The sequence below is a fragment of the Oncorhynchus gorbuscha genome, linkage group LGY, assembly GCF_021184085.1.
Source record: "Oncorhynchus gorbuscha isolate QuinsamMale2020 ecotype Even-year linkage group LGY, OgorEven_v1.0, whole genome shotgun sequence".
NCBI classification, from domain to species: Eukaryota; Metazoa; Chordata; class Actinopteri; order Salmoniformes; family Salmonidae; genus Oncorhynchus; species Oncorhynchus gorbuscha.
In genome coordinates this window covers 2074662-2096484 of record NC_060199.1, presented here as the reverse complement: position 1 = coordinate 2096484, position 21823 = coordinate 2074662, and the positions used below count along the sequence as shown (strand labels likewise).

The 21823-nt window shown below is 45.9% G+C and overlaps 1 protein-coding gene and 1 long non-coding RNA gene across 2 annotated transcripts; both read left to right on the top strand.

The window, feature by feature from the left end:
- Positions 1-929: 929 nt before the first annotated feature.
- On the top strand, positions 930-8804 carry LOC124016621 (protein zer-1 homolog). Its single transcript, XM_046332149.1, has 8 exons — positions 930-965; positions 1531-1569; positions 1928-2373; positions 4768-4882; positions 7434-7737; positions 7877-7896; positions 8192-8311; positions 8512-8804. The coding sequence occupies exons 1-8, from the start codon at positions 930-932 to the stop codon at positions 8629-8631; spliced, it is 1200 nt and encodes a 399-aa protein (XP_046188105.1). The 3' UTR covers positions 8632-8804.
- Positions 5502-5995, top strand: LOC124016662. The gene is made up of 2 exons (XR_006835419.1): positions 5502-5587; positions 5802-5995. It is a non-coding gene; the product is annotated as an uncharacterized LOC124016662 (long non-coding RNA).
- Positions 8805-21823: the final 13019 nt, after the last annotated feature.

Sequence of the window (21823 nt, the reverse complement as noted above, 5' to 3'; positions counted from 1 at the left end):
AACAGGCTAATGGAGTAGTGTTTCCACTGCTTAAATTGAAAGTAGCACAACTATGAGGGGGTGCGCAGGGTCAAGGCTGAAACGTCTCGGTTCACAAACCCCTTAATAAGAGCGTCTGCTAAATGACTTAAATGTAAATGTAAATGTCCGACAGCATTAGTTCACCTGGTACTGTAAGCCTTGACTTGATAATTGATACCAAAGGGTTTTGTCTTGTACAGTACACCCCACCAGCAGAAGGGAAATTCATAACATAGTGCAACTCAAAAAGGTCATACGTAAGCCCATTTTCAAATTGCCCCTATATAATTAAACCAATCAAATTGTGGCCTTATAATTCAACCATTCTGGGCCTTTCAAATCTTCGTGAGGGATCAGGGTTATGATCCTGAAATGCCATATTTACATAAGTATTCAGACCCTTTACTTACTACTTTGTTGAAGCACCATTGGAAGCGATTTACAGCCTTGAGTCTTCTTGGGTATGATGCTACAAGCTTGGCACACCTGTATTTGGGGAGTTCCTCTCATTCTTCTCTGCAGATCCTCTCAAGCTCTGTCAGTATAGATGGGGAGTGACACTGCACAGCTATTTTCTGGTCTCTCCAGAGATGTTCGATCGGGTTCAAGTCCGGGCTCTGACTGGGCTTCTCAAGGATATTCAGAGACTTGTCCCGAAGCCACTCCTGCATTGTCTTGGCTGTGTGGTTATGGTCGTTGTCCTTTTGGAAGGAGAACCTTCACCCCAGTTTGAGGTCCTGAGCGCTCTGGAGCAGGTTTTCATCAAGGATCTCTCTGTACTTTTCTCCGTTCATCTTTGCCTCGATCCTGACTAGTCTTTCAGTCCTTGCCGCTGAAAAACAAACCCACAGCATGATGCTGCCACCACCATGCTCCACCTTAGGGATGGTTCCAAATTTCCTCCAGACATGGCGCTTGGCATTCCGGCCAAAGACTTCATCTTGGTTTCATCAGACCTTTTGTTTCTCGTTGTCTGAGAGCCTTTAGGTGCCTTTTGGCAAACTCCAAGAGGGCTTTCATGTACAGTACCACCACCAGGGCCACTCTACCACAATTCCCTGATTGGTGGAGTGCTGCAGAGTTGGTTGTCCTTCCGGAAGGTTTTCTCATCTCCACAGAGGAACTCTGGAGCTCTGTTAGTGACCATTGGGTTCTTGGTCACCTCCCTGACCATGGTCCTTCTCCCCGATTGCTCAGTTTGGCCTGGTGACCAGCTCTAGGAAGAGTCTTGGTGGTTCCAAACCTCTTCTATTTAAGAATGGGCACCTTCAGTGCTGCAGACATTTTTGGTACCATTCCTCAGATCTGTGCCTCTATACAATCCTGTCTCAGAGCTCTACGCGCAATTCCTTTGACCTCATGGCATGGTTTTTGCTGACATGCGCTGCCAACTGTGGGACTTTATATAGACATGTGTGTGCCTTTCCAAATCTTGTCCAATCAATTGAATTTACAACAGGTACCCCAATCAAATTGTAGAAACATGTCAAGGATGATCAATGGAAACAGGATGCACCCGAGCTAAATTTACAGTCTCATAGAAAAAGGGTCTGAATACTTATCTAAATAAGGTATTTCTGTTTTTATTTTAATATATTTGCAAAAAATGTCTAAACCTGTTTTCGCTTGTCATTATGGGCTATTGTGTGTAGATTGATGACACATTTTCTTTATTTAATCCATTTTAGAATAAGGCTGTAATGTAACAATGTGGAAAAAGTCAAGTGGTCTGAATACTTTCCGAACTGTATAAATAATTATACCTGCAGCCTTTTGGTAAAGTGTTACCAAAACAGGTCAATGTTGCCTTTCTACATGACCAATTCAGGAAACATAGGCTAAGCAATGAAACAGTGACATTCAACGTTTGTTTTGAACTAACACAGCCACTCTTCGCCCCAACGAGGACTTGATAGAGCTCCACCTCACCTACTGCAACAACCTATCAGCTCACAGTCTCAGGACTTTAACCAGATTCCGCCAGACCCTGGTCTCCCTCAGCCTGTTCGGCTGCAGCCGCATCTTCTATCGCAAGGGTGGTGCCCCACTGGTAGGCGATGAAGAAGAGGAGGAAGAGAGGCCGGCCTCCAGACAGGCACCGGACACAGACTTCAGCTTCCAGGGCTTCAACCGGCTGCGGCTGCTCAACCTCGGAGGTCTGCCTGAGGAGGTGGACGCTGAGGCTTTGCTCAAGCCCCTGCCGGCCCTCACCTCCCTAGACCTGTCCGGGGTGCCGCTGCCCAAGGCTGCCTTCCTGGCCCACTGGAAGGAGAGGCTGGCCTCGCTAGTGCTCTACAATGTGGACCTTTCCGAGGAGCTAATCAACACGGTAGTGGAGCTGGGACACCTGAGGTGAGCTGGGAAGAGCGAGGTAAAGGGTTTAATCTTGATAACGGCCTCAAAATTGTTTATTTTTCGGGCATGTGTAAATATTTGTATGAACAAAACAAGATTCAATAACGGAGACATAAACTGAACAAATGCCACAGACATGTGACTAACAGAAATGGAATAATGTGTCCCTGAACAAAGGGGGGGGTCAAAGTCAAAAGTAACAGTCAGTATCTGATGTGGCCACCAGCTGCATTAAGTACTGCAGTGCATCTCCTCCTCATGGACTGCACCAGATTTGGCAGTTCTTGCTGTGAGATGTTAACCCCACTTCCACCAAGGCACCTGCAACTTCCCGGACATTTCTGGGGGGAATGGTCCAAGCCCTCACCCTCCGATCCAACAGGTCCCAGACGTGCTCAATGGGATTGAGATTTGTGTTCTTCACTGGCCATGGCAGAACACTGACATTCCTGTCTTGCAGGAAATCGCACACAGAACTAGCAGTATGGCTAGTGGCATTGTCATGCTTGGGGGTCATGTCAGGATGAGCCTGCAGGAAGGGTACCACATGAGGGAGGAGGATGTCTTCCCTGTAACACACAGCGTTGAGATTGCCTGCAACAAGCTCAGTCCAATGATGCTGTGAATCACCACCCCAGACCATGACAGACCCTCGGTGTAATGCTCATTCCTTCAAAACTCGAATCCGACCTTCACCCCCGGTGGGACAAAGCCGCGACTCATCAGTGAAGAGCACTTTTTGCCAGTCCTGTCTGTTCCAGCGATGGTGGGTTTGTGTCCATAGGCAATGTTGTTGCTGGTGAAGACCTGCCTTATAACAGGTGCATGTTCATTATTTGTTTATGGTTCTTTGATAAGCATGGGAAACAGTGTTTAAACCCTTTACAATGAAGATCTGTGAAGTTATTTGGATTTTTACAAATTATCTTTGAAAGACAGGTTTCTGAAAAAGGGACCTTTTTTGTTGTTGCTGAGTTTAGATGACTCGCAAAGCATCTCCATTTGAAATCGGAAGTTGACATACACCTTAGCCAAATACATTTAAACTCTGTTTTTCACAATTCCTGACATTTAATCCGATTAAAAATTCCCTGTTTTAGGTCAGTTAGCTTTATTTTATCACCACTTTATTTAAAGGATGTGAAATGTCAGAATAGTAGAGAGAGTGATTTATTTCAGCTTTTTCTTTCTTTCATCACATTCCCAGTGGGTCAGAAGTTTACATACACTCAATTAGTATTTGGTAGTATTGCCTTTAAATGGTTGAACTTGGGTCAAACTTTTTGGGAAGCCTTCCACAAGCTTCCAACAATAAGTTGGGTGAATTTTGGCCCATTCCTCCTGACAGAGCTGGTGTAACTGAGTCAGGTTTGTAGGCCTCCTTGCTCGCACACGCTTTTTCAGTTCTGCCCACAAATGTTCTATGGGATTGAGGTCAGGGCTTTGTGATGGCCACTCTAATACCTTGACTTTGTTGTCCTTAAGCCATTTTGCCACAACTTTGGAAGTATGTTTGGGGTCATTGTCCATTTGGAAGACCCATTTGCGACCAAGCTTTACCTTTCTGACTGATGTCTTGAGATGTTGCTTCAATATATCCACATTACTTCCCACCTCATGATGCACCTAAGTACGTTTATCTCTAGGAGACAGAACGCATCTCCTTCCTGAGCGGTATGACGGCTGTGTAGTCCCATGGAGTTTACACTTGCATACTATTGTTTGTGCAGATGAACGTGGTACCTTCAGGCGTTTAGAAATTGCTCCCATGGATGAACCAGACTTGTGGAGGCCTACAATTTTTTTTCTGAAGTCTTGGCTGATTTATTTTGATTTCCCCATGTCAAGCAAAGAGGCACTGAGTTTGAAGGTAGGCCTTGAAATACATCCACAGGTACACCTCCAATTGACTCAAATTATGTCAATTAGCCTATCAGAAGCTTCTAAAGCCATGACATTATTTTCTGGAATTTTCCAAGCTGTTTAAAGGCACAGTCAACTTAGTGTATGTAAACTTCTGACACACTGGAATTGTGATACAGAGAATAATAAGTGAAATAATCTGTCTGTAAACAATTGTTGGAAAAATTACTTGTGTCATGCACAAAGTAGATGCACTAACCGACTTGCCAAAACTATAGTTTGTTAACAAGAAATTTGTGGAGTGGTTGAAAAAACAAGTTTTAATGATCCCAGCCTAAGTGTATGTAAACTTCAGACTGCGTGCGTGTATGTATGTATGAGTTTATTTATGAAGAGTTTATGTTTGCTCTATGGTTATGTGGGTTTCAGAATCATCCTTTGTCATGTAAGTAGTAGGACTGGTTGATGTATTCTCTGTACGTTTTCCATGTAAGTGTGACAGACTCATGTCTTCTTTTTCTTTTTTAGTATCGAGCCCTGCAAGAGCAGCATCTACCCTTTCCAGGAGCTAAAGAGGCCTTTGCAGTTTCTGGGGCTCTACAACACCACCCTTTGTAATGTGACACACATCCCTGCTTACAAGGTAAAGTTTGACCAACTCCGGTCCTGGAGAACTGCTGGGTGCGTAGGCTTTTGCTCCAGCTCATCACTAACACCCCTGTTACTACAGAGCTGGAACAAATGCTAGAGCAGGGTTGAACCAAAAACCTGCACATCCAGTCAGTCTCTAAGAGGCTACACCAGGGTGGTATTCAAAAAACGTTTTTTTGCTTTGTCATCATTTGGTATTGTTGATTAGGGGAAAAAACTATTGGAATCAATTTTAGAACAAGGCTGTTACGTAATCAAAATGTGGAAAAAGTCCAGGGGTCTGAATACTTTCCGAAGGCACTGTATACATTCTACATTCCCTACTGAGTATTCCCTACAAGTATTTTATTTCTGCACCCAGAATAGTTCTTGCTCTAAGCCGATATGTATTCCATATACAATGATTTTCTTTGGGGCATTTATTTGGCATTGGAGCGTGTTTTAAAACTCCTATTTAATTAAAATGTCACTTAAATATGAACAAAAATGAATCATTGTTAATTTTTTGACAATTATTTTTCAAATCATGAATGGTTGACACTTTTTTACTATTACTTGGGTAACATTTATTTGGAAAATGTCCATAATTCCATGACCCGGAAGTTATTTTTTTGTGTTGCTGAAGAGACATTGATCATGTGACGAGTTGGCAAATCAAATGACCCACTTGTGCTGCCACTGGACAGCGAAAAAACAAGTAAGTGAACTTTTATTTATTCCAATTTAAGTTAGTTTCTATTAGTTAGATTACATACTGTAGCTACTTCAATCGTTATTTCTATAATTTCGGTGACTTTACAGCAATTGCTAGCTAGCTGAAATTGAGTTAGCTAGAAGAATCAGCTATCCGGATGTTGTGACAAAGGCATTTCCTAACAGACCTGCTAACTTTCTTTGTTGTTACTTTTAAGGTTGGAACCAACATGCAGCACCTCCAGCAGGAAGAGAGGCAAGAACCGTTTGTCCGCCAGCTCAGAGACAAGCTACACTATTCACAGCCCTGTCTAATGTTCAATGTAATTAATTGCATTGCTGGACTTTTTAGAACTTCATGTATTTGTGTTGTTTAAAAATTGTGCAAATTAAAGGAAAGGTTAAACATGTATTTAACGTTTATTTGTTTTAGCTGTTAGTGATAATTCCCTAAATGTTAATGCATTTGTGTTTACATCATTAAGCATTTAGGTATGTGTTATGAACGACCAAAGGGGTCTGACTTCAAATGAAGTACAGTGTCATGCCTTAGTCTTTGTGGCTGTGTTATGAATGAATGAAGGGGTCTGACTTCAAATGAAGTACAGTGTCATGCCTTAGTCTTTGTGGCTGTGTTATGAATGAATGAAGGGGTCTGACTTCAAATGAAGTACAGTGTCACGCCTTAGTCTTTGTGGCTGTGTTATGAATGAATGAAGGTGTATCACTTCAAACTAAGTATGACATGACACTACATAATGTCAATAAATAGGTTATTAACGTTCTGCTGATTTATGAAGGTTCTCTCGTGATCCACAGGTTACTGTAGGATGTGAGAGGTTTTTAGATGGGTTGATGGACCTGCAAAGTGTGTGTGTGTGTGTGTGTGTGTGTGTGTGTGTGTGTGTGTGTGTGTGTGTGTGTGTGTGTGTGTGTGTGTGTGTGTGTGTGTGTGTGTGTGTGTGTGTGTGTGTGTGTGTGTGTGCGCGCGCGCGCGCCAAAATCAAGATGATTTGGAGTAGTCCAACCTGAGATTACCGCACCAGGTATTCATTCCTCTTCTGTTCCCATGCTGGCGACCAGGGCTTGATTACAACCTGTTACAATGGTGCCAACAATTTGTGGCTGATCTTTCAGTGGGGGAGTGGGTGATTGTGTCGAAGACCGCACATATAAGCCTGAGATATCAGAGTGACCTTACTGAGTAAATTATTTGTCATCGTCACTACTTAACAAACTACTCAAAAAGTCATAATTATGGCTAGACCATGCCCATCTCCACAATTGATCTTCTTTAAAATGTGATTTTAACCCTAACTAATGAAGACCAAGTTTGATGATGTCCACGCATTAAGGCGGAAGTGTCTGGGAAAGGGGATAGGTGTAATATGACTAACATGACTTTACTTTAGAGCATTTTCCATCCTTTAGCACAACATGTCACCCTTTATAAAGCACATGTTGATATCATATTTGATATCAAATTTGACATTGGAGATTGTCACAGTTATGCCACATTTATGAAGCATGACATATGGTTATATATGCTTTTTAACACATTTATGTAGTGCTTATGAAGGGATTGTAAAGGCTTTATAAGGTGAACGTCGTTTAAAGCAGGACCAAACATTCAACTACTTGTCTTTTCAAATAAACGATATATGAATACTTACTTCGAATTTACGTGAAATTGAGATATTTTTTAAAAAGTATCTGAACCCCGGTCTGGAGGGGTCAACTGACCCATCACGCCAACCAACATGTCACCCTAGTAGTCTCTTCCCTTCTCAAGTTAAAGCAAAGTTTATTACCTTCACAAATGTTAAAGGAATGGATTGGTATAAACTAAGGCTGAAGGAGTTTCCACCATATCCCTCAACTCAGCTCCCCCTTTCCCCCCTCCTCACCAATCCCAGGTCCAGAGGAACTGCTGCCTGACGTTGTGTAACTTCAGCATCCCCGAGGAGCTGGAGTTCCAGTACGGCCGGGTCAACCTGCTGCTGCTGAAGATCCTGGAGCCGGTCCGGCAGGACGAGTCCATCCAGCGCATCGCCGTGCACCTCTGCAACGCCCTGGTCTGCCAGGTGGACAACCACCACAAGGAGGCTGTGGGCAAGATGGGCTTCGTCAAGGTAGGGAAGACTGATGTATCCATATACTTATACACAGATTCATAGATGCTCTCTCTCAAACACAGCAGTAGGTCATTGATGCTTCGTGAAGTTGTCACGTATGATTTTCATGCTCACTTTTTTTTTCTCAGACATTTTTGTTTGTTGAATCTCATCCAGATAAAAGCCACAGGACAGGATGGTGAGTCTCATTTGGATTATTTCTTGTGAATCAAAAATCCATATTTTGTACATTCTACAAGTCCGAAATGACCTCGCAGAACCTGTAAAACTGGATTGGACCACATCACATTTGGATTGTGATGAGTCTTAGCTCATTCCAGACATAATAGTATTTCTACATGCAATCCTTAAGGAAACACTGCGTGTTAAGCCAATTCAGGTGTATTGTCTGGAATGGCATTGCCTGGCAGGCTACCTAGAGTTCACTTTGGATAAAAACAAATACCAACCACATTTTTTTGCTCTTTCTACAGTGTGACCAGGTAATGGAGTTCTCCTGGAGTGCCCTGTGGAACATCACTGACGAGACGCCAGACAACTGTCAGATGTTCCTTAACTGCAAGGGCATGAGCCTCTTCCTGGACTGCCTGAAGGTTAGCACACCTCAGGGATTTGTTTAAATCTACAACATAAACTCAATCTCTCATCTCTCTTTTTTTTCACCTGAAGGGTTCTGTTCTGTCAGGGAATGCTAGGTTTTGCCCCTCAAACAGTATTTTCCACTGAAGATTCTCGGTCTCATCATCCTGTGTGTTGCTTTTGTATGTCCTCTTTGTCCTCCCCTGGCGCTCAGGAGTTTCCAGACAAGCAGGAGCTCCACCGTAACATGCTGGGGCTGCTGGGTAATGTGGCAGAAGTGAGGGCTCTGCGACCACAACTCCTCACACCACAGTTCATCTCTGACTTCAGGTAAGAGAAGGTCCTTTGTCTATATTAAATGGTTAAATGCAGTCTTGTCTGATTCTGCTGCTATCTTGGACCAGGGGCTCTATGTATCAAGCATCTCAGAGTAGGGGTGCTGATTTAGGATCAGTTTTGCCTTTTGGATCTGTCATGTTTTGTCTTAGATTGTCTTGTCATTTTGCTTTTCCCTCTGTTCATTTTCCCCCTGCTGGTCTTTTTAGGTTCGTTCCCCTTTTTCTCTCTCCCTTCCTCTCTCTCTTCTCTCTATCGTTCCGTTCCTGCTCCCAGCTGTTCCTATTCCCCTAATCAATCATTTAGTCTTCCCACACCTGTTCCCGATCCTTTTCCCTGATTAGAGTCCCTATTTCTCTCCTTGTTTTCCGTTCCTGCCCTGTCGGATCCTTGTCTATTGTTCACCGTGCTGTGTCTATGTATCGCCCTGTCGTGTCGTGTTTCCCTCAGATGCTGCGTGGTGAGCAGGTGTCTGAGTCTGCTACGTTCAAGTGCCTTCCCGAGGCAACCTGCAGTTCTTGATCAAGTCTCCAGTCTGTTCTCGTCATTACGAGTAGAATTATGCCTTTTGATTGTAAAGTTACTTTACTGGATTAAAGACTCTGTTTTCGCCAAGTCGCTTTTGGGTCCTCATTCACCTGCATAACAGGATCACAGTGATTAAGATTACACTTTTTGTGTTTTGCCTTAGTGGTTGTTTCTTTACTAACTAGGAAAACCCAACAGTGTGTAAGTCTGAGAAACATTATTGAGCTGGTTGGTTTATTGTTGTTGAAAGCTTGAAATGTCCACACATTGAGAAGTGATATTGCAGCAACCGTTTTAAAGTGGGTAATCGTATCATATATATATATATATCCTTGCATGTTTGAATTAGAGCTCCTTTAAAGTGTTTTCATCACCGCCTGGTAAACACATTCTTGTAGATTGTCTACGTTGACATTTCTGGTTATGTCTCACATGTAACATAATAATCCTAAAGATTATGATAATAATGTTATATTATTTTTTATAATAATACATATCTGCAAACCAAATGTATTTCTGACCCATTTTTGCATCTTCGATAGTTGTAGATGTTCCAACGTTCGTAGATGATCCTCAGGGGCATATAACAACCTGGGCTGTTGTAGAGTGGGCATAAGTTCAACACTCAGGAGTCAATGTCCTAGCTTTTGTCTTTTTCATAGCCTGTGAGAGAGAATATATTCCACAGCCTTGGTTTCTAATCATACTTTCTAATCAATAAGCGGGTCAAGTAGACCCTAAGAGGGCAGAAGTTATTGTTTACAAACAGTGTGAATAAAACAACATTGTCTCATTGTATAAATAGTCTTCATTTTTAAAAACATACATGTAAATGCCTCGAATTAATACCTATGGTGATTCTGCGCAATGCACTTGGTCCACAGTTGTGCGTTGGTTGTTGGGGCATGGAATGTGTAGCGAGTGGGTGGAGGTTCCCGGGATTCACAGTGAGTTTGAAAAAAGTTCGTTTGCATTCAAGTCACCCGATGTGTCAGATGTCCATAATGAATCCTTTATCATTCTTGGCTGTATGTCGGCTGTAAATACATAAAATAGCTTTTAAAATAGTACACAATATATATATTTTTTATATATAAATATTTTTGGGTATGTGATTAATTATAAGGACTTACAGCGAAAAAATGCTGATGGCGACTGACTGTCTGGTTTTTGAGACTGTGAATCCCCCTCATGTTGTTCCAGATCCGGTAAACCGCGTAAAAGCTGCGTAAATGTTTGGGATCCTAACAAACGTTAGACAATATTACCAGTTATACGCTATATATACCCTTTTTTAACGTATATTGGCATTTGGCCTGAAATACCCAAATGGTTTAATATTACAATAATATCCCGATAATATTCAAACAAATCTTAAAATATATTTTTCATTTACTCACCTCCAGAAATATCCATTAGGAGAGATTCACTTATTCAGAATATATTTTTTTAATCTGTCCAGCTAAATATTCTAGATCTTGATGTGTTGGTTCTCTATGTATTTACATGTTTATAATCCACATAGTGTGAATATTGTTTTCCATAAAGTTAATAACTAATAACCCCCTAAACTGAAATATGAAATTACCTCTTCCCCTATCGTTAAAGCGTGAGATACATTTTTAAAACCAGTGATTTAATTCAAAATATTTAGTACCTACATTTTAACACGTTATAATTCCAAAATGTTTACTATTTCTTACAGATAAAGGGTCTGGTTAGCCCTGACCATTATCCGTTTCGAATTCACCAACTCAAAGACACTTGCCCGCTCCATCATAACTCCATAAATTTTCCCTCCATGTGTAGATCAAACGTCCTGCCTGTAAATCCTGGGTATGCCCACATCATTAATTAATAAGATGTGTAGAAAACTGTTTAGCCATAGTTAAAGGCCTTTCATAAAGAGGCTGTCATGATAAACCTGAATCTGAAATGACCTTTAGGATCTTTTCTTTGGGGTTCTAATCTCCCCAGGTGTACATGACCTGAAAATCCTTAGGCTGGAGCCATCTGGAAGCTCTGTGCCTGTACATATAAAGAGAACTAAATAGGAAACTAGGCTGAGAAACATTATTTAGATGGCTGTTTAATTGTTGTTTAAAGCCTGAAATGGACACAATGCCAAGGGACCTTGTTTCTAACACACACACACACACACACACACACACACACACACACACACACACACACACACACACACACACACACACACACACACACACACACACACACACACACACACACACACACACATTCCTTGTTTCTAACTCCCCCACACACACACACACACACACACACACACACACACACACACACACACACACACACATTCCTTGTTTCTAACACCCACACACACACACACACACCCACACACACACACACACACACATTCCTTGTTTCTAACTCCCCCACACACACACACACACACACACACACACACACACACACACACACACACACACACACACACACACACACACACACACACACACACACACACACACATTCCTTGTTTCTACCCCCCCCCCACACACACACACACACACACATTCATTTACATTTAAGTCATTTAGCAGACGCTCTTATCCAGAGCGACTTACAAATTGGTGCATTCACCTTATGACATCCAGTGGAACAGCCACTTTACAATAGTGCATCTAAATCTTTTAAAGGGGGGGGTTAGAAGGATTACTTTATCCTATCCTAGGTATTCCTTAAAGAGGTGGGGTTTCAGGTGTCTCCGGAAGGTGTTGATTGACTCCGCTGTCCTGGCGTCGTGAGGGAGTTTGTTCCACCATTGGGGGGCCAGAGCAGCGAACAGTTTTGACTGGGCTGAGCGGGAACTGTACTTCCTCAGTGGTAGGGAGGCGAGCAGGCCAGAGGTGGATGAACGCAGTGCCCTTGTTTGGGTGTAGGGCCTGATCAGAGCCTGGAGGCACTGAGGTGCCGTTCCCCTCACAGCTCCGTAGGCAAGCACCATGGTCTTGTAGCGGATGCGAGCTTCAACTGGAAGCCAGTGGAGAGAGCGGAGGAGCGGGGTGACGTGAGAGAACTTGGGAAGGTTGAACACCAGACGGGCTGCGGCGTTCTGGATGAGTTGTAGAGGTTTAATGGCACAGGCAGGGAGCCCAGCCAACAGCGAGTTGCAGTAATCCAGATGGGAGATGACAAGTGCCTGGATTAGGACCTGCGCCGCTTCCTGTGTGAGGCAGGGTCGTACTCTGCGGATGTTGTAGAGCATGAACCTACAGGAACGGGCCACCGCCTTGATGTTAGTTGAGAACGACAGGGTGTTGTCCAGGATCACGCCAAGGTTCTTAGCGCTCTGGGAGGAGGACACAATGGAGTTGTCAACCGTGATGGCGAGATCATGGAACGGGCAGTCCTTCCCCGGGAGGAAGAGCAGCTCCGTCTTGCCGAGGTTCAGCTTGAGGTGGTGATCCGTCATCCACACTGATATGTCTGCCAAACATGCAGAGATGCGATTCGCCACCTGGTCATCAGAAGAGGGAAAGGAGAAGATTAATTGTGTGTCGTCTACATAGCAATGATAGAAGAGACCATGTGAGGTTATGACAGAGCCAAGTGACTTGGTGTATAGCGAGAATAGGAGAGGGCCTAAAACAGAGCCCTGGGGGACGCCAGTGGTGAGAGCGCGTGGTGAGGAGACAGATTCTCGCCACGCCACCTGGTAGGAGCGACCTGTCAGGTAGGACGCAATCCAAGCGTGGGCCGCGACGGAGATGCCCAACTCGGAGAGGGTGGAGAGGAGGATCTGATGGTTCACAGTATCGAAGGCAGCCGATAGGTCTAGAAGGATAAGAGCAGAGGAGAGAGAGTTAGCTTTAGCAGTGCGGAGCGCCTCCGTGATACAGAGAAGAGAAGTCTCAGTTGAATGACTAGTCTTGAAACCTGACTGATTTGGATCAAGAAGGTCATTCTGAGAGAGATAGCGGGAGAGCTGGCCAAGGACGGCACGTTCAAGAGTTTTGGAGAGAAAAGAAAGAAGGGATACTGGTCTGTAGTTGTTGACATCGGAGGGATCGAGTGTAGGCTTTTTCAGAAGGGGTGCAACTCTCGCTCTCTTGAAGACGGAAGGGACGTAGCCAGCGGTCAGGGATGAGTTGATGAGCGAGGTGAGGTAAGGGAGAAGGTCTCCGGAAATGGTCTGGAGAAGAGAGGAGGGGATAGGGTCAAGCGGGCAGGTTGTTGGGCGGCCGGCCGTCACAAGACGCGAGATTTCATCTGGAGAGAGAGGGGAGAAAGAGGTCAGAGCACAGGGTAGGGCAGTGTGAGCAGAACCAGCGGTGTCGTTTGACTTAGCAAACGAGGATCGGATGTCGTCGACCTTCTTTTCAAAATGGTTGACGAAGTCATCTGCAGAGAGGGAGGAGGGGGGATGGGGATTCAGGAGGGAGGAGAAGGTGGCAAAGAGCTTCCTAGGGTTAGAGGCAGATGCTTGGAATTTAGAGTGGTAGAAAGTGGCTTTAGCAGCAGAGACAGAGGAGGAAAATGTAGAGAGGAGGGAGTGAAAGGATGCCAGGTCCGCAGGGAGGCGAGTTTTCCCCTATTTCCGCTCGGCTGCCCGGAGCCCTGTTCTGTGAGCTCGCAATGAGTCGTCGAGCCACGGAGCGGGAGGGGAGGACCGAGCCGGCCTGGAGGATAGGGGACATAGAGAGTCAAAGGATGCAGAAAGGGAGGAGAGGAGGGTTGAGGAGGCAGAATCAGGAGATAGGTTGGAGAAGGTTTGAGCAGAGGGAAGAGATGATAGGATGGAAGAGGAGAGAGTAGCGGGGGAGAGAGAGCGAAGGTTGGGACGGCGCGATACCATCCGAGTTGAGGCAGTGTGGGAAGTGTTGGATGAGAGCGAGAGGGAAAAGGATACAAGGTAGTGGTCGGAGACTTGGAGGGGAGTTGCAATGAGGTTAGTGGAAGAACAGCATCTAGTAAAGATGAGGTCGAGCGCATTGCCTGCCTTGTGAGTAGGGGGGGAAGGTGAGAGGGTGAGGTCAAAAGAGGAGAGGAGTGGAAAGAAGGAGGCAGAGAGGAATGAGTCAAAGGTAGACGTGGGGAGGTTAAAGTCGCCCAGAACTGTGAGAGGTGAGCCATCCTCAGGAAAGGAGCTTATCAAGGCATCAAGCTCATTGATGAACTCTCCGAGGGAACCTGGAGGGCGATAAATGATAAGGATGTTAAGCTTGAAAGGGCTGGTAACTGTGACAGCATGGAATTCAAAGGAGGCGATAGACAGATGGATAAGGGGAGAAAGAGAGAATGACCACTTGGGAGAGATGAGGATCCCGGTGCCACCACCCCGCTGACCAGAAGCTCTCGGGGTGTGCGAGAACATGTGGGCGGACGATGAGAGAGCTGTAGGAGTAGCAGTGTTATCTGTGGTGATCCATGTTTCCGTCAGTGCCAAGAAGTCGAGGGACTGGAGGGAGGCATAGGCTGAGATGAACTCTGCCTTGTTGGCCGCAGATCGGCAGTTCCAGAGGCTACCGGAGACCTGGAACTCCACGTGGGTCATGCGCGCTGGGACCACCAGATTAGGGTGGCCGCGGCCACGCGGTGTGGAGCGTTTGTATGGTCTGTGCAGAGAGGAGAGAACAGGGATAGACAGACACATAGTTGACAGGCTACAGAAGAGGCTACGCTAATGCAAAGGAGATTGGAATGACAAGTGGACTACACGTCTCAAATGTTTAGAAAGTTAAGCTTACGTAGCAAGAATCTTATTGACTAAAATGATTAAAATGATACAGTACTGCTGAAGTAGGCTAGCTGGCAGTGGCTGCGTTGGTGACTTTGTAGGCTAGCTGGCAGTGGCTGCGTTGTTGACACTACACTAATCAAGTCGTTCCGTTGAGTGTAATAGTTTCTACAGTGCTGCTATTCGGGGGCTAGCTGGCTAGCTAGCAGTGTTGATTACGTTACGTTGCGTTAAAAGAACGACAATAGCTGGCTAGCTAACCTAGAAAATCGCTCTAGACTACACAATTATCTTTGATACAAAGACGGCTATGTAGCTAGCTACGATCAAACAAATCAAACCGTTGTACTCTAATGAAATTAAATGAAAATGTGATACTACCTGTGGAGCGAAGCGGAATGCGACCGGGTTGTTGAGTTCTATTCAGAAGACGTTGGCTAGCTGTTGGCTAGCTAGCAGTGTCTCCTACGTTAAGGACGACAAATAGCTGGCTAGCTAACCTCGGTAAATTAAGATAATCACTCTAAGACTACACACTCTAAACTACACAATTATCTTGGATACGAAGACAGCAAAGACAACTATGTAGCTAGCTAACACTACACTAATCAAGTCGTTCAGTTGAGTGTAATAGTTTCTACAGTGCTGCTATTCGGTAGACGGTGGACGTTTGCTAGCTGGCTAGCTGCTGGGCAGATAGCAGTGTAGACTACGTTAGGACGACGAAATACGATAATTACGCAATTATCTTTGATACAAAGACAGCTATGTAGCTAGCTAAGAAGAAATTGCTAAGATTAGACAAATCAAACCGTTGTACTATAATGAAATGTAATGAAATGTAATGAAAAGTTATACTACCTGCGGACCGTAATGCGGATGCGACCGCTCGCTCCAACCCGGAAGCACAGTTAATCCTAGGGCTCAGGTCCTCCGAGAGAGAGAAAGAATTAGAGAGAGCATACTTAAATTCACACAGGACACCAGATAAGACAGGAGAAATACTCCAGATATAACAGCCTAGTCCCCCGACACATAAACTACTGCAGCATGAATACTGGAGGCTGAGACAAGAGGGGTCGGGATACACTGTGGCCCCGTCTGACGATACCCCCCGGACGATACCCCCATTCCTTGTTTCTACCACACACACACACACACACACACATTCCTGTTTCTAACACACACACACACACACACACACACATTCCTTGTTTCTACCACACACACACACACACACACACACACACACACACACACACACACACACCTTGTTTCTACCACACACACACACATTCCTTGTTTCTACCACACACACACACACACACACACACACACACACACACACACACACACACACACACACACACACACACACACACACACACACACACACACACACACACACACACACACACACACACACACACACACACACACCTTGTTTCTAACACACACGTGCACACATTCATGCTTCATAGATAACAACCATAAGGACAATAAAACTGGTCCATATTTGGACATGCACATGACGCAAGGTCATAAATCAATTACTTTGACGTGTGCCGTCTACTTTAATCTCTCTCTTCTGGGTAAACCAGCGAGTGGGTAATCTGCCTCTACCATTAGTCCTATTATCCAACAAGATCCTATAAGATACGAGGAGTATCTTAAGAAACAAAAAGTAAGATAACAGAAGTGAAACTAAAGTGATGAACTGAAATCCATCTCACAACTTTCCCAGTGAGAAAAAAATGAAAAAAGGAGGCCATAGAAAATAAACCAAAGAAACAGAAGGTTTGTAAGTCGCTCTGGATAAGAGCGTCTGCTAAATGACTTAAATGTAATGTAAATGTCAGCTGTCCAGAAATGTGTGGTTATGGAGTCATACCTGTAAAGACTCACCTGAAGTCTTACAGCTACAGAATGATGACCTAACTGCCCCTCACATGACTCTACATCTATGTTAATGTTTTGGCCCAAGCACAAACCGTGATAATTCAACAGAGGCAGGCATACCCCAACCTTCCACCTGTACAGCACCACAGTGTCATGCAGGTGAAAGAGGACCCAAAAGCGACTTAACAGAAACAGAGTTTATTTAAGTCCAAACAGGGAATAACAGAAATCCTCTAGTCTGTAGAGGGGAAATAACTGGAGAAGCGGCCACAGACTGCAGGTCGCTTCGGGTAGGCGCAGGCCGTAGTTGACAGAGACACCTGCTCACACGCAGCATCTGATGAAGGCAAAAAACACGACAGGACAGGGCGATACACAATCACAGCAAAAACACGACAGGACAGGGCGAAACGCAATCACAGCATGGTGAATACTAAACAAGGAACCGACGGGACAGGAACGGAACACAAAGGAATAAATAGGGACTCTAATCAGGGGAAAGGATCGGGAACAGGTGTGGGAAGACTAAATGATGATTAGGGGAATAGGAACAGCTGGGAGCAGGAACGGAACGATAGAGAGAAGAGAGAGCGAGAGAGTGAGAGAGGGAGGGGGAGAGAGAGGGATAGAAGGAGGGAAAGAACCAAATAAGACCAGCAGAGGGAAACGAATAGAATGGGGAGCAAAGGGACAAGACATGATAATAAATGACAAACATGACAGTACCCCCACTCACCGAGCGCCTCCTGGCGCACTCGAGGAGGAATCCTGGCGGCAACGGAGGAAATCATCGATGAGTGAACGGTCCAGCACGTCCCGAGACGGAACCCAACTCCTCTCCTCAGGACCGTAACCCTCCCAATCCACTAAGTATTGGTGACCCCGTCCCCGAGAACGCATGTCCATGATCTTATGTACCTTGTAAATAGGTGCGCTCTCGACAAGGACGGGAGGGGGAGGGAAGACGAACGGGGTGCGAAGAAAGGGCTTAACACAGGAGACATGGAAGACAGGATGGACGCGACGAAGATGTCGCGGAAGAAGCAGTCGCACAGCGACAGGATTGACGACCTGGGAGACACGGAACGGACCAATGAACCGCGGAGTCAACTTACGAGAAGCTGTCGTAAGAGGAAGGTTGCGAGTGGAAAGCCACACTCTCTGGCCGCAACAATACCTTGGACTCTTAATCCTGCGTTTATTGGCGGCTCTCACAGTCTTCCCCGCAGACAAAGGCAGACCGGTAATGAAGCCTAAGGCGATGTGAGACCATGGTCGAGAAGGAATGGGGAGCGGTCTGAGACGACCGGCAGGAGGAGAGTTACCCGACTTAGTCTGCGCGCAGTCCGAACAAGCAGCCACGAAACGGCGCGTGTCACGCTCCTGAGTCGGCCACCAAAAGCGCTGGCGAATAGACGCAAGAGTGCCTCGAACACCGGGATGACCAGCTAACTTGGCAGAGTGAGCCCACTGAAGAACAGCCAGACGAGTGGAAACAGGAACGAAAAAGGAGGTTACTAGGACAAGCGCGCGGCGACGCAGTGTGCGTGAGTGCTTGCTTAACCTGTCTTTCAATTCCCCAGACTGTTAACCCGACAACACGCCCATAAGGAAGAATCCCCTCGGGATCAGTAGAAGCCACAGAAGAACTAAACAGACGGGATAAGGCATCAGGCTTGGTGTTCTTGCTACCCGGACGGTAAGAAATCACAAACTCGAAACGAGCGAAAAACAACGCCCAACGAGCTTGACGGGCATTAAGTCGTTTGGCAGAACGGATGTACTCAAGGTTCTTATGGTCTGTCCAAACGACAAAAGGAACGGTCGCCCTCCTCCAACCACTGTCGCCATTCGCCTAGGGCTAAGCGGATGGCGAGCAGTTCACGGTTACCCACATCATAGTTGCGCTCAGATGGCGACAGGCGATGAGAAAATAAGCGCAAGGATGAACCTTATCGTCAGACTGGAAGCGCTGGGATAGAATGGCTCCCACGCCTACCTCTGAAGCGTCAACCTCGACAATGAATTGTCTAGTGACGTCAGGAGTAACGAGGATAGGAGCGGACGTAAAACGTTCTTTTAGAAGATCAAAAGCTCCCTGGGCGGAACCGGACCACTTAAAACACGTCTTGACAGAAGTAAGAGCTGTGAGAGGAGCAGCAACTTGACCGAAATTACGAATGAAACGCCGATAGAAATTAGCGAAACCTAAAAGCGCTGCAACTCGACACGTGACCTTGGAACGGGCCAATCACTGACAGCTTGGACCTTAGCGGAATCCATCTGAATGCCTTCAGCGGAAATAACGGAACCGAGAAAAGTAACGGAGGAGACATGAAAAGAGCACTTCTCAGCCTTTACGTAGAGACAATTCTCTAAAAGGCGCTGTAGAACACGTCGAACGTGCTGAACATGAATCTCGAGTGACGGAGAAAAAATCAGGATATCGTCAAGATAGACAAAAACAAAGATGTTCAGCATGTCTCTCAGAACATCATTAACTAATGCCTGAAAAACAGCTGGCGCATTGGCGAGACCGAACGGCAGAACCCGGTACTCAAAATGCCCTAACGGAGTGTTAAACGCCGTTTCCACTCGTCCCCTCTCTGATGCGCACGAGATGGTAAGCGTTACGAAGGTCCAACTTAGTAAAGCACCTGGCTCCCTGCAGAATCTCGAAGACTGATGACATAAGGGGAAGCGGATAACGATTCTTAACCGTTATGTCATTCAGCCCTCGATAATCCACGCAGGGGCGCAGAGTACCGTCCTTCTTCTTAACAAAAAGAACCCCGCCCGGCCGGAGAAGAAGAAGGCACTATGGTACCGGCGTCAAGAGACACAGACAAATAATCCTCGAGAGCCTTACGTTCGGGAGCCGACAGAGAGTATAGTCTACCTCGAGGAGGAGTGGTCCCCCGGAAGGAGATCAATACTACAATCATACAACCGGTGAGGAGGAAGGGAGTTGGCTCGGGACCGACTGAAGACCGTGCGCAGATCATGATATTCCTCCGGCACTCCTGTCAAATCGCCAGGTTCCTCCTGAGAAGTAGGGACAGAAGAAACGGGAGGATGGCAGACATTAAACACTTCACATGACAAGAAACGTTCCAGGATAAGATAGAATTACTAGACCAATTAATAGAAGGATTATGACATACTAGCCAGGGATGACCCAAAACAACAGGTGTAAACGGTGAACGGAAAATAAAAAAGAAATAGTCTCACTGTGGTTACCAGATACTGTGAGAGTTAAAGGTAGTGTCTCAAATTTGATACTGGGAAGATGACTACCATCTAAGGCAAACATGGGCGTAGGCTTGTCTAACGGTCTGAAAGGAATGTTATGTTTCCGAACCCATGCTTCGTCCATGAAACAACCCTCAGCCCCAGAGTCAATCAAGGCACTGCATGTAGCACCCGAACCGGTCCAGCGTAGATGGACCGACATAGTAGTACAAGATCTAGATGAAGAGACCTGAGTAGTAGCGCTCACCAGTAGCCCTCCGCTTACTGATGGGCTCTGGCCTCTTACTGGACATGAATTAACAAAATGTCCAGCAACTCCGCAATAGAGGCACAGGCGGTTGGTGATCCTCCGTTCCCTCTCCTTAGTCGAGATGCGAATCCCTCCCAGCTGCATGGGCTCAGTCTCAAAGCCAGAGGAGGGAGATGGTTGCGATGCGGAGCAGGGAAACACCGTTGATGCGAGCTCTCTTCCACGAGCCCGGTGACGAAGATCTACCCGTCGTTCTATGCGGATGGCGAGAGCAATCAAAGAGTCCACATCTGAAGGAACCTCCCGGGAGAGAATCTCATCCTTAACCACTGCGTGGAGTCCCTCCAGAAAACGAGCGAGCAGCGCCGGCTCGTTCCACTCACTAGAGGCAGCAAGAGTGCGAAACTCAATAGAATAATCCGTTATGGACCGTTCACCTTGGCATAAGGAAGCCAGGGCCCTAGAAGCCTCCCTACCAAAAACTGAACGGTCAAAAACCCGAATCATCTCCTCTTTAAAGTTCTGGAACTTGTTAGAGCAATCAGCCCTTGCCTCCCAGATAGCTGTGCCCCATTCTCGAGCCCGGCCAGTAAGGAGTGAAATGACGTAAGCAACCCGAGCTCTCTCTCTAGAGTATGTGTTGGGTTGGAGAGAGAACACAATCTCACACTGCGTGAGAAAGGAGCGGCACTCAGTGGGCTGCCCGGAGTAGCAAGGTGGGTTATTAACCCTAGGTTCTGGAGGCTCGGCAGGCCAGGAAGTAACAGGTGGCACGAGACGTAGACTCTGGAACTGTCCAGAGAGGTCGGAAACCTGAGCGGCCAGGTTCTCCACGGCATGGCGAGCAGCAGACAATTCCTGCTCGTGTCTGCCGAGCATGGCTCCTTGGATCTTGACGGCAGTGTAACGAGCGTCTGAAGTCGCTGGGTCCATTCCTTGGTCGGTTCCTTCTGTCATGCAGGTGAAAGAGGACCCAAAAAGCGACTTAACAGAAACAGAGTTTATTTAAGTCCAAACAGGGAATAACAGAAATCCTCTAGTCTGTAGAGGGAAATAACTGGAGAAGCGGCCACAGACTGCAGGTCGCTTCGGGTAGGCGCAGGCCGTAGTTGACAGAGACACCTGCTCACACGCAGCATCTGATGAAGGCAAAAAACACGACAGGACAGGGCGATACACAATCACAGCAAAAACACGACAGGACAGGGCGAAACGCAATCACAGCATGGTGAATACTAAACAAGGAACCGACGGGACAGGAACGGAACACAAAGGAATAAATAGGGACTCTAATCAGGGAAAGGATCGGGAACAGGTGTGGGAAGACTAAATGATGATTAGGGGAATAGGAACAGCTGGGAGCAGGAACGGAACGATAGAGAGAAGAGAGAGCGAGAGAGTGAGAGAGGGCGGGGGAGAGAGAGGGATAGAAGGAGGGAAAGAACCAAATAAGACCAGCAGAGGGAAACGAATAGAATGGGGAGCAAAGGGACAAGACATGATAATAAATGACAAACATGACACACAGCCATCTCCTAGCGCAAT